A 12,009-nucleotide genomic window follows, 5' to 3' on the forward strand; every position below is an offset into this window, starting at 1 on the left:
TGGAACTTGTAAATGGGCTGGAGGGGTGTTTGCACTCATGTGCTGTCTTTGAGCATAACTTCTGGGCACAATTGTGTAAATTGAGCTGGAATGAGGCCTTGTTCCTAACACTATGGAAAGGATGAAAAGGAACACTTCCTTTGGAATGATATTCCATCCACTTGGGTGAAAGGCTGAGCAACGCAGTTTCATTCTTTGAAAGAATGGCTAAATTGTGGGAGCATGTTTCAATACCCAGAATATTTGACTATGCGGAGTCCTTGGTGCTTTATGAATCTGGTTGCTTTCTTGCAGACGTTTCATTACCTAAGCTAGGTGACATTATCGGTGCTCTGCAAAAAACAACCAAACTCAGAAAGTACCAAGGACCCCTCATTTCAACCTTGAGCTACAAATATTCTCCTTTATCAAATTACATCTTAACTTAGTTTATAACTTTTGGTACTTATCTAATGTATTGCTTACTGCTTAGGGTTTGTTAGAGATATATCCAAGTATATTCCATTTAAAGCTCTATTGGGATAATTATCTGCAGCTCTGGGGTTTTTTTTTACATGTTCCATACTTATCTTTCTTACATATTAGAAACATTTATGTAAAGCCAAGAGAAGATGACATCTTGTAATAACAAAATAATTGACTCTAAACACTTGAAGCCACTTTTGATGTCACAATTGCAAACAGATCATTCAGGCATGTCTGCCCTGAAAAGTAAGCATTTATTAAGCATTTAGAATGAAAGCAGAACACAAACAAGAAAACCACTTTGTGAGTCAGTCATAAATATAGTCCATTTATTTAAAAATATTGGTAGTCAATATTAATAGCTTATTTCAAATGAAAAAAAAACACAAGAGTTTTCCCTAGTTACATCTAAATGCTTTCACCACAATATGCTGGCAAGGAATTCTGGGAGCTGTAGTCCCATCGCATTTGAAGATTCAAGGACTGGGGAAAACTTGCATTAAACATGGGTGGTCAACGTAAGACAGAAGAACACTGAATTTCTGGGGACAAACTGCTAAACTATAACTAAATGCCTAGTGTCAGTATAGTGCCAATATAGGACTGCTGTCTGTTGCCTTGTTTTACAAACAAAACTCTATGAAACTGTAGAAGGAGCTTCTTATATAGTGCTCATAACAAGAGTGGGACTTTTTCATAGTTTGGATTTATCTACTGCCATTCACTCTGAAATAGACTTTCTGGTAAACAATGGAGAAATGGTTTGGAAAATGGCACCAAACAAATCAGTCTTAGAGTCCAAAATTGTTTGAAAACCCCAATGAAATTCACATATTTTTGAAGGCAAATCAGGAGGTTTGGAATTATCTGGATTCCTATTCTCCAAACAAGGGAGAAAATACACCAGCCCTGGAGTTAACATGTTTTTGATCCCATCTGCTCCTCAGTTTCAACCCTGTAATGTTGTTCTAGTTGGACTTTGGAATGGGTGGTTCAGTTGCCATAGATTGACCTTCCCCGTCTGAACTTGACTTATTCTTTTACGGAGGTTGTACCTGCCCATGCGAGCAAATACCAAACAGTTGTTTGCATTAATGGGATCAGGCTGCATTGAAGGATTTTTGCTCTTCAATGGAATTACAGTTTTGTTTGTACAGTAGAGTAGCATACTGTAAAAACGCCTGAATACACAGAACAGAAACTCATCAGAAGAAAATATGGCCTGAAAATTGATCTCAAAACAAACAACATATTTACAGTGTACAAGAGAACAAAAGGAATAAAGGCAAAGCACAGAAAGAAAATACTAAAGAACAGTTTTGTATGCGTGTAAACATATACACATGCATGACTTTTTGACTGTCTTCCAAGCTTGTCACATAGAAGCATTTTCAGTAAAAAAAAAAAAAGCTTCCATAAACTTTACAAGTTCAAAAATCTTTTTCCAATACAAGAAGCTGTACAACTTAATTGGGCCTTATGCACAATTAATGCACGGATTTTTTTCAAAATAATTCACATTTAAAGAACATATTTTCACCTGAAAATATTAATTGGAATCTTACTAGAATGGTTTGATTTACATGAACTAAAATATATACTTTAGAAGTACTTTCAAGTGTAACTGCCATACTAAACAAATATTTAAAAGTCTACTGTACATTCAGTTCATACATACTTCTTTAACGAAGTATTAAGCATTTCAGAATAACCAATTTTGTACATCCTGTTAATAGACTGATTTTAAAAACCAAAGTGGAAATCAGTGAACATGTAGCATTTTAAAATTTCGTTGCTTTGAATGAGAGTCTCTTGCAATAGCTTCAGTATGCTTTGAAGCTTAAGGATAGCTATCTCATTGAAGTAGCTGCTTTCATTTTAATGAGGTTTTTAATAGAACACACATTTTTCCAATTAAATAAATATATTTTCCTTCAGGCTATTAAATATACACATATTTTGAATCTTCCCTTTCCTCACTAAAATTCAGAAGTTCTAGATTTGTTGAAACACAGAAAGGCCACGAATGTATTGAATGCAAACATTCAATTGCTGATTAAAGCAGCCGTGTTATGATTATGTATCAAAGTTGATTGGTACAAGAGACCCTGCTCTGAAAAAGCAGGCACACCCATTTGAGAACCAATAGGACAATGCCTTTATTCTTTCCAGTGCCATTAGAGATTCAAAAGTAGGGTGATTTTACCATTTTTAAAAAAATCTGATTTTTGAGCTGACCACTATAATGGCTAAGTTTACATAACTCTTAAGTTACGGTTTGCTTCACCATGGTTTATTGAATAAACCATGATTGGTTGAATTTAAGCAACATACAAAAAGCACACCAGAGTTTATAAACCACAGTGACTGAGTTCATACAGCACAGTACCCTAAAACCAAATATATTACATCTCCACAGAGTTTCTATAACCTGAGCATTACCCAGATATGTGGACCTTAATTCCAAGAATTTCTTAGAATTCCAGGAGCCCACATATTTAAGAAAAGCCAGAATTGTGGAAGACTAGATCAGTACAATATGTCCATTTAGTATCTGAATTCAAATTAGTGCATTTATAAAAAGCTAGTCAGGTTTCCAGTCCCTATTCTTTTATAAGCTATCAACCCACAAGTCAGCTAGTAGGTAGTTGCTTTCTACATTTGTTGAACTCCTCATAGTTCTGATTCTTTCTCATACTCATGCAGATAATATTCATCATCTGTGGTGGTGTCAGAGTCAGAATCTGAAGAATATGCAGAGGCTTCTTCGTGGAAATCGAAAGGTTCATTTGGGAGCTGTTCTTCTGTAGCATTTGATTTCAAGAGCTCCAACCCACGTAAGAAGTACCCATCTTCCCTTTTAATAGACCTGGAGTTCCTTAAAAGACACGGATTCCACAACCGTCCTTCCGTGAGTGACCTCTTTATGTTATCCAAGAAAGTCTGCTGCTGTTCTTTCCCAAAAATACCAAATTCAATTGAGGGGTACATGATACGTCGTGAGCCGAAGTTCCTATTATTCTCGTTGTATGTGTCCCAGTTCTCATTTTCATCACAGGTCAACAGTTCAGAATAGGAGCTAAACTTCCGATTGTATCCGGGCTGTGTCAGGTTGTTTTTGGGGGGCAAAGAATCGTGGAGTTTTTGTGTGCAGGAACTTTCAGAAAAATGTCGTTTGCTGAGGTTTAGAACTGGCTTGGCACAGGATTGGTTTATATTTTTAAAGATGTTTGACTGCTCATTATCTTGATAATCATCACGTTCCACTTGAGAAGTCAATTTTTGCAGTGGACAGATATTTGCCTTTGACTTATTTTTAATGTATGCATGTTTATCAGATAGAAGTGGAAAAGATGAAAGCTCACCAATTTTACAGTGACCTCTTTTTGTGGGGTAAGCATCCATTCCTGCACATTTGGAGAAAATGGGATGGCTGTTATTTTCTACAACTTTGCTACCTGTCTGTAAATTGTTGTTTAGCACAGGCATAATTGATTTTGAAAATAGGATGCTAGAATTTTGGATGGCCTTTATATTTTCATCGCTTTGCCCCGAATGTTCTCTTTTCTGATTGCACAAGTTTGTCAAAGGCCTCCTATCTTCATTAGCTTGCAATTTCTTAGTTTCCACTTTACTCAGCTTTGGAATATCAAATTCACCAGGTAGAGAAACCTGATTCTGATTCTCATTCCCTGTTTGCTGGGAATCATCGGGCAAAATCAACAGTGGATGGTGGCTACTCTTCTCTAATGGAAGTACATCATTTTGTGAAAATATGCAACTTACATGTGGCTTGGGACATGAGCTTTTCTTATTAGAAAACTTTCGACTTGATCTGCACATGGCTGCCAGTTTGTTTTTAACTGAAGACCTGTTTTTCCTTTTTTCTAAGTCATTAACTTTGTTCTTAAGGTCATCCAGCGCAAGCTTACTTTCAGGTAGTAAATGCTCAGGCAAGTCCTGGGTAGGACCAGAATGCTGATCTTTAGAGCTAAGGTTCCCATTGTCCGCACAGACTCTTTCAGATCTCTGTAAATTTGTGCCAACTTTGTGGAGTGCAGGATTTGGGGGCACCTCTTGCAGTTGGGGCTTTGAACATTCTACCGCATTCCATTTTAGATGAACTGCATTAGCTGAAAGAGCAGCATCCCCTGGCACAGTTAAATTCTGAGACTCTGAATGCATCTTGGTTGTTGAGATGGACGTTTCATTTCGGACACCTTCATTTCTCAATGGAAACCGATGTCCCCTTTCAGAAATAATGCGGCATATATAACGAGCCCTTTCCTTGATCTCTGCAGCATTTCTCATTTTTTCTTTAGTGACATTTACTCGGGTGCCGACTTCTGGGTACGCAGCGGGCTTTCCATTCTGGATAACATCAATTAAATTGGAAGGAGGAATGTTTGTTGATACTTCAACAGATGGCTGACTACAACCAGGATTCCCTTTTTGGCCATTTATTGGAGAAGAAACTGCAGAAATATTCCCCAGAGAGATACTTTTGGAATTCAATGAGTTAAGATGTAAGCTTTTATTAAGTTTTGGTGTCTCTGTCCATGGAGAAGAGTGCCTGTCAACACGCAGGCTGGACAAAATATTGGGGTTAACTGTTTCAACCTCTTTTCTGCTGGGTTTGGGACCATCCACAGGAGGCCTGTTGGAAATTGCAAGTCCCAGCTCTTCAGTTCCAGATACAACTATTTCTTTTTTATTATTCATTGAACCATCTGCTTGAGAAATATCTGCTGTTTCCACGGTGGGATTTGAAACTTGGAGAACTTTAACAGGATTGCCTGTATTTTTTGAATCCTGTTGTATATCAGGAGCAGGTATTTTGTTAGGGGAAATCAGTTTATCTCCTTTTTCTAAGCTGGATGGAAAAGCTATAGTTGTCATACCGACACGAACTTCATACTGCTTTTGAGGGGTCTCGGATTTTTCTGGGGACGAGGATGAATCTGCCTTTTTGGTATCTCCCAGGAGGACATCGCACAACGTTTTTGAATGTTTCCGTGGTAAAGTATAATAAACTGAAATCAGTTCATGGTATTTTACATTATCTTCATCTATGCTTACTGTCAGTGTGCTGGTAGTTTTATATTGCTTTAAAGGATTTTCTGCTTCCTCCTTTTCAGGAGAAAGACAAATCGCTTTCTCTGGACCAAGCATCTCAGCTCTTTTCTTCCGCTTGCTGCCAATTACATTAGTACTCCCTGAAGGGCAGTTAGGAGCTTGAATTAAATGCATGTGGTACTTTTTAATTTGTTTGTTTTTTTCTTCAGCCATTTCTTTGGACGATATGTTTAAGGATGAGCAGGATGAGCTGAACAAAGACCTCTTATCTCCCTTATTTGAATAAATATTCCCAAGTCTGTTTGATGCATGACCTTCTAAGCTATCCTCCCCCATCCCCTGAGTTCTGAAAGGAATTTTCCTTGTAGGGGGAGAAATGCGTGTTTTAGAGAGATCACTGCCATCAATACTAATTGATTTTTTATATAACGTCTTAGGCGTTTTAGGAGATTTCAGAGGGCTGCTGCTGGGTGAGCCACAAATGCTATTACTAGCCGAATATCTAACAAATCTATTTGGTTTATGGAGTGTTTCAGCATAAGAAAGTGGGAAATCATTGTTTGGAAGTCCTTTGGGGTCTTCAATAAAAACAGGGTTTAACATCTTATCAGGGTTAAAGGCTTTCCAAGTTTCCAACTGGTGTTCCTCTTGAGGGTTACTTTGAAGAATTGACAGCTTTGAAGGATTAGCAATCAGGTGTGGGGGACACAGTTGCTTTACACTGTTGCTTTCAGTGCTGTTGTCTTCATTATTAGTGTGAATATTTGATAAACAAATGTTTTCAACGTGTCTTAAGGAATTTGCCTTGGCTTGCCTTTTTGAATTTAATATAAAAGGTGGGTGGAGGGATACACTCATAGGAGGGGTAGCTTGAGAAGAGACCGTAGAAGGAGACATATGACATTCTGTTGGATTATTTGTTTTTATTTGTCCAAACGCTTGAATTAATGTTGTCTTTTTTATGTCCATGCTATCCACATTGTCCGACTGATCAGCACCATTCATCTCTTCCGTGCCACGCATTTTAGAGTTTTTCTTCATTTGAAAGGGTTTAACAAATGTCTTTGAAGGAGTTTGTCTATCTCCACTAACATGACTTTGACTTGGCACTGCATATTCAGTTTGGTTCTCCGAAGCAGCTGAGACATAAGTTGGACCTTTCTGCATGCCTTTTGAATACTTTGCAAACAATTTGTGAGTTCCTCTTCCTGGATGGTCCCTACTCTTTGTGTATTCTGAGGCACAGTCTTGCATATGTTCACTTTGCCATACATCTTTTTTTTCCCCATAGTCATTTCGCCGGTCAATCAGCTGTTCAAAGTTTATATCAGGGACATGGTTAGCATCACTGAAATACTGATGATTATTACGTCTAAAAAGATACTCCTCCGTTCTTCCAAAAGGAAGACAGTTTGGGGGCAGATTCACTTTACCACGAAATGATGGGTATCTGTAGCATGGTTTGGAAACATTTTTCAATGGATGTAACATATAATTCTCCCCACTGTTGAAACACAGAGGGTCTATCCGTCTCTCAGCGAATAAAGGATGGGTCTTGTTTGGTACTACTTGCCTGTAATTCATTTTTGATCTATAAAATTTATAACTTGAATTTTCCTCTGGAGAACAAGGATGTCTGTCCTCAAACACTGAGTTAAATTCTATTAATGACTGTGTTCTACGAAGTCTGTTTGGATGTACTGAATGTCTAGAAGACTGTGGCATATTCCATACAATGGATGAAAGAGGAGTCCGTCTGGAATGATGGTGAAAGTTGACTTTTGTGAAGTCCATATTGTTTTCAAAATCATGCTGTAAGGTACCAGTGGAAAACCTGTCAGCAAACGTCAAAGATGAACGCCTTGTAAGGCAAGACAAAGAGTAACTTCTGCCCATTTTATTCTTGGACATGAAGTTCTTAGGACCAAATCCATTGCTGTAAGATCCTGATGGAAATGCCAACCTATCTTCTGAAGAATGTCCAAGAGAACAAGTAGAATATCCTCTCTTCAAAACAGAAAATCTTTCATCATACAAATCCCCATATGTGTATTTTTCTGGGTGATGCTGCATTGTATAGTTATCATAAAGCCTCCTTGGTGTGAAGAGAGTTTTGTATTTATCTTTGGCTCTTAGTATCCTTGTTCTGTCTGAGAAAAACAAGTTCTGGTCATTTCTCTGTACTTCTCCAAGGAAATCTGGTTGTACAACAGTGGAATGATGATGGATTTCTGGTGCTGTAGAGCCATAGTTAGTAGGAGTTGTTGTATTCATAGTATCTTGAGATTGTTCTTTTGCCAGCTGGTTATCCAGATTGTCCAAAACTAGTGAACAGAGAAGAAGGAATGAATTTTTTTTTTCAACATTGACATAGGTAAATCAGCCTGCTATGAGTTATTGTTCTACATAAAATAAAATCCCCTATATATCTCTATTTTAATCAAGACACATAAAAACAGATGTACTTCAAAGTTTTTGATACACACTATCAGAGGTATTTCTTAAACACACAATATTTTTTCTCTCATTCTATGAGGCTTTTGTTGTTTTTATTGAAATGCAATTTTCTTACAAGTTAAAACAGGTTAACATCATAGAAAATATTACAAAATTAGTACATTAGATTGCATGGATGTTGTCCCATGTATTACTGATTTTTCTCTAATCTGAATTTACAGCTAATGTTCTTGCTGTGGCACATTGAAAGCAGATCGCAGAATTCATAACTGAATTCATTGGCATCCTGACGTATATTTACTTGCTTGCTGGCTGTTCCTTTGAGTGAAATATTAAATCTAACTTCATTTCAAGAACATTTTCTAACTGCCAAGAATGTGGGGAGATTAATTTGCAAAGTATTTTCACCTTGGGGATACAAGGTGTAATCATTATCTTTTGTGCTGCGTGTGTTAGCCTGCATCTACCATTCCTTAGTTCACTTAAGGGAAAAATAATCTTTTTCATATCAATTATTTAACCAAGATAAAAAAATAAACACTTTAAAGGAGCAAAGTTTTAACTTTCCTACAACGACTTACTGTGACCTCTGAAGCACCATCTAATTACACCGCTGAAATTCAGCAACAACCTGACAATACTGTCAGTGAAATTTTATGTGCTTTTCAGTGCAAATTAAGGATCAAACTGGGCATGGTTTCTCCATTAATTGGATTTAACTCATTTATTTTACCCCTTATCTTCAAGCCCCCAAAGAAATGCATACTCTGGTGACATCACCTTATCCTCTGCCATACTCTCTATGGCAGTGTTTCTCCACCTAGGCAATCTTAAGGTGTGTGGATTTCAACCTCCAGAATTCCCTATCTAGCCTTGAATTCCCCAGCTAGCTTTGAAGGTGTTGAAATCCATGTATCTTAAAGTTGTTAAGGTTGAGAAACATTGCTGTGTGGGCTCAAGATCTGGAAACATGACCAGCCAAGATGTGAGTAATTTTGTTGTCTCTGCTCTGTGAGGAAAAATAGAAATACTTGAATATTGGAGAAAAAGATTAAGGAGAAACATCAGAAAGTTTAAGAGAGTCCTGGAGTTTCTGATCTTCTCCATTTGCTTTTAGGGAGTGCTTTTCCTGTCTTTACCCTGGTGGGTAATGAGTATTATATTCTGCTGCACAGAATGTACTATGTAACGTTAAATAGCAGGTAGATGAAGCTTTGAGGAAGGAGAGCCAGTTATCCCACTGGGATGGCAAGAAAGAAGATGAACTATGTCTCAAGGCCCATCTTTCATTCTCTACTGGTTTCAGCCTTATAATTCAATACAGTCTTTTCAAACAACACTAATATAATTAACTGTATGTTGCTTGGTGGTGGGTTGCTTGGTAGTCTTCCTGGACAAGGAGACCCAATTAATGTCCCCCAGGCAGCGACAGTAGTGCCACTGTAGCTAACCAAAGGAAATACTTAAAATTTTTGATGAGTGTCAGTTCTTGTCTGAGGAGATTGCGTTAATGCCTGAAGGTAAACAGGATGGCTATGGATAAATTGGAAGGTAATAAACCCATTATGTGATTATCTAATTCATTTATTACTCCACTCCAGTCCTAGGATCTTGGTGAAACTACGGGGCAGTCTGCCCCAGGCTATTGTCTTATACACACATTTACTTCAACTCCCAGAATTCTTGGAAAGCATTACCAGTAGACTGACTGGGAACTGACATCTAGCTCATTCAGAAAGCACCAGCTTAGGCCACAGTGGCATTACAGGTGGTTCTTGTTTAACAACTGCTTATTCAGCAATTGTTCAAACTTATAATGATGCTGAACAAAGGGGAAATTATGACTAGTCCTCACACTTCAGTGTCATAGTATCCCTGCAATCACATGATCACAAATCAGGCACTCAACATTGGCACACAATTATGACATGGTATCCTGCAGCCACACGTCACCATTTGCAACCTCCTTTGCAAACTTCCTAAAATGAATGGGAAGCCAGCAGGACATCACAACTGCATTATCAGTATTAAAACTATCACGTGACACCCTTGTTTAATGGCCCACACTTAACAATGGCGAATAGAATAGAATAAAATAACAGAGTTGGAAAGGAACCTTGAAGGTCTTCTAGTCCAACTCTCTGCTCAGGCAGGAAACCCTATACCATTTCACACAAATGGTTGTCCAATCTCTTCTTATAAACTTCCAGTGTTGGAGCATTCACAACTTCTGGAGGCAAGTTGTTCCACTGATTAATTGTTCCAATCGTCAGGAAATTTCTTCTTAGTTCTAAGTTGCTTCTCTCCTTGATTAGTTTCTATCCATTGCTTCTTGTTCTGCCCTCAGCTGCTTTGGAGCTTGACTCCCTCTTCTTTGTGGCAGCCCCTGAGATATTGGAACATTGCTTATCATGTCACCCCAGTCCTTCTTTTCATCAAACTAGACATACCCAATTCCAGCAACCATTCTTTGTATGTTTTAGCCTCCAGTCCCCTAATCATCTTTGTTGCTCTTCTCTGCACTCTTTCTAGAGTCTCAACATCTTTTTTACATTGCGGCAACCAAAGCTGGATGTGGTATTTCAACTGTAGTCTTACCAAGGCATTATAAAATGGTATTAACACTTCATGTGACCTTGATTCTATCTCTCTGTTAATGCAGCCTAGAACTGTGTTGGCTTTTTTTGGAAGCTGCAGCATGTTGATAACTCATATTTAAGTGATTGTCCACTAGAGCTCCAAGATCCTTCTCACAATTACTACTATTGAACAAGGTACCACCTATACTGTACCTGTGCATTGGTTATTTTTGCCTAGAAGTGCCGAATTTCTGTTGCTAAGTGCTAAAATTCATGTGACAGTGCATTTTCTGACCAAGTTACTTAGTAAGAGACATTCCAGTCCCAATTACTGTCATTAAGTGAGGATTAGCTGTATATAAGAATGTTTTATATAGTTGTATCACTTTCATACCCAGAGTTCACAGATCATGTACAATGCGGAGCAGAGATATGAATTTACCTTTTAAAAGCTCATTTTCCAGCTCCTCATTCCACGTTGATGAGTTGTCCATCACATCAGCAATGTTTGCATCAAGGCATTCAGTCGTAGGTTCAGAGGGCTTGCATGTCTGGGTTTACGAAGAGAACAAACGTAGAAAACAGATATTTTTTTCAACCAAACAAAGCCTTGAATACCTATCACTTATTACAATTCTCTTCTATGGTGATATTAATAGTATCTTGGCCACAGAGGTGGCCTTATTTCAACATTTGCACATTTCTCTCTCTTGCAGATAAACTGCTTTAGCATGCCTTAATTTAGTTCTAAACTCTTCAACAATTAAGGTAAATTATGCAAATATTGGCCACATCTGCAACAAATATGGGGTAGAAATTCATAATTATAGTTTCTGAACATTACAGCTGAAAAGCAATTTTCTGAATGAATAGGCATGCTCTTCTTGAATGGGAAAAAAATCTTTTTGGAATGATCACAATTATTAAAATTAAATTAAAATATGCAAATATCAATGTTTCTTAAATAAATTATTCCCTTATTTCTAGCACATAATTGAAAGAAAAATGTGAATAGAGGTACATTGTAACACTGGGTCCAAGAACCAACCATAGTTTGGTTAACTGTTTTGGTTACATATTAGTTAACTGATTATAATCAAACTTCTTCATGGAATCTTACATGAAGAACTTTGGTCTTGTGTTAAAGCACCAGGTGAGAAAACAGGAGAAAGCTGGGAATACACATCCTGGTTATATACAGGTGAAACTCAAAAAATCAGAATATCGTGCAAAAGTTCATTTATTTCAATAATGCAACTTAAAGGTGAACCTAATATATGAGATAGACTCATTACATCAAAGCAACATAGTTCAAGCCATGATTTGTCATAATTGTGATGATTATGGCTTACAGCTCATGAAAACCCCAAATCTACAATCTCAGAAAATTAGAATATTACATGCTATCAATAAAACAAGGATTGTACATAGA

The 12,009-nt window shown here is 37.5% G+C and overlaps 1 protein-coding gene across 4 annotated transcripts in view; it reads right to left on the reverse strand.

Annotated features, from left to right (window-relative positions):
* Window positions 1-773: 773 nt before the first annotated feature.
* Window positions 774-12,009, reverse strand: part of EXPH5 (exophilin 5) — a 59,121-nt gene continuing 47,885 nt past the window's right edge. For all 4 annotated transcript variants that reach the window (XM_026721028.2, XM_087937120.1, XM_087937119.1 and 1 more), the window contains 2 exons: window positions 11,020-11,128; window positions 774-7,865 (listed from right to left, as the gene is read on the reverse strand). In XM_026721028.2, the coding sequence (XP_026576813.1) occupies window positions 3,139-7,865; window positions 11,020-11,128 (4,836 nt within the window). In that variant the 3' untranslated portion in view covers window positions 774-3,138. The remainder of the gene's footprint in view (window positions 7,866-11,019; window positions 11,129-12,009) is intronic.

This window comes from Pseudonaja textilis, chromosome 7 (genome assembly GCF_049901715.1).
Source record: "Pseudonaja textilis isolate UNSWEBS1 chromosome 7, rPseTex1.2, whole genome shotgun sequence".
Lineage (NCBI taxonomy): Eukaryota > Metazoa > Chordata > Lepidosauria > Squamata > Elapidae > Pseudonaja > Pseudonaja textilis.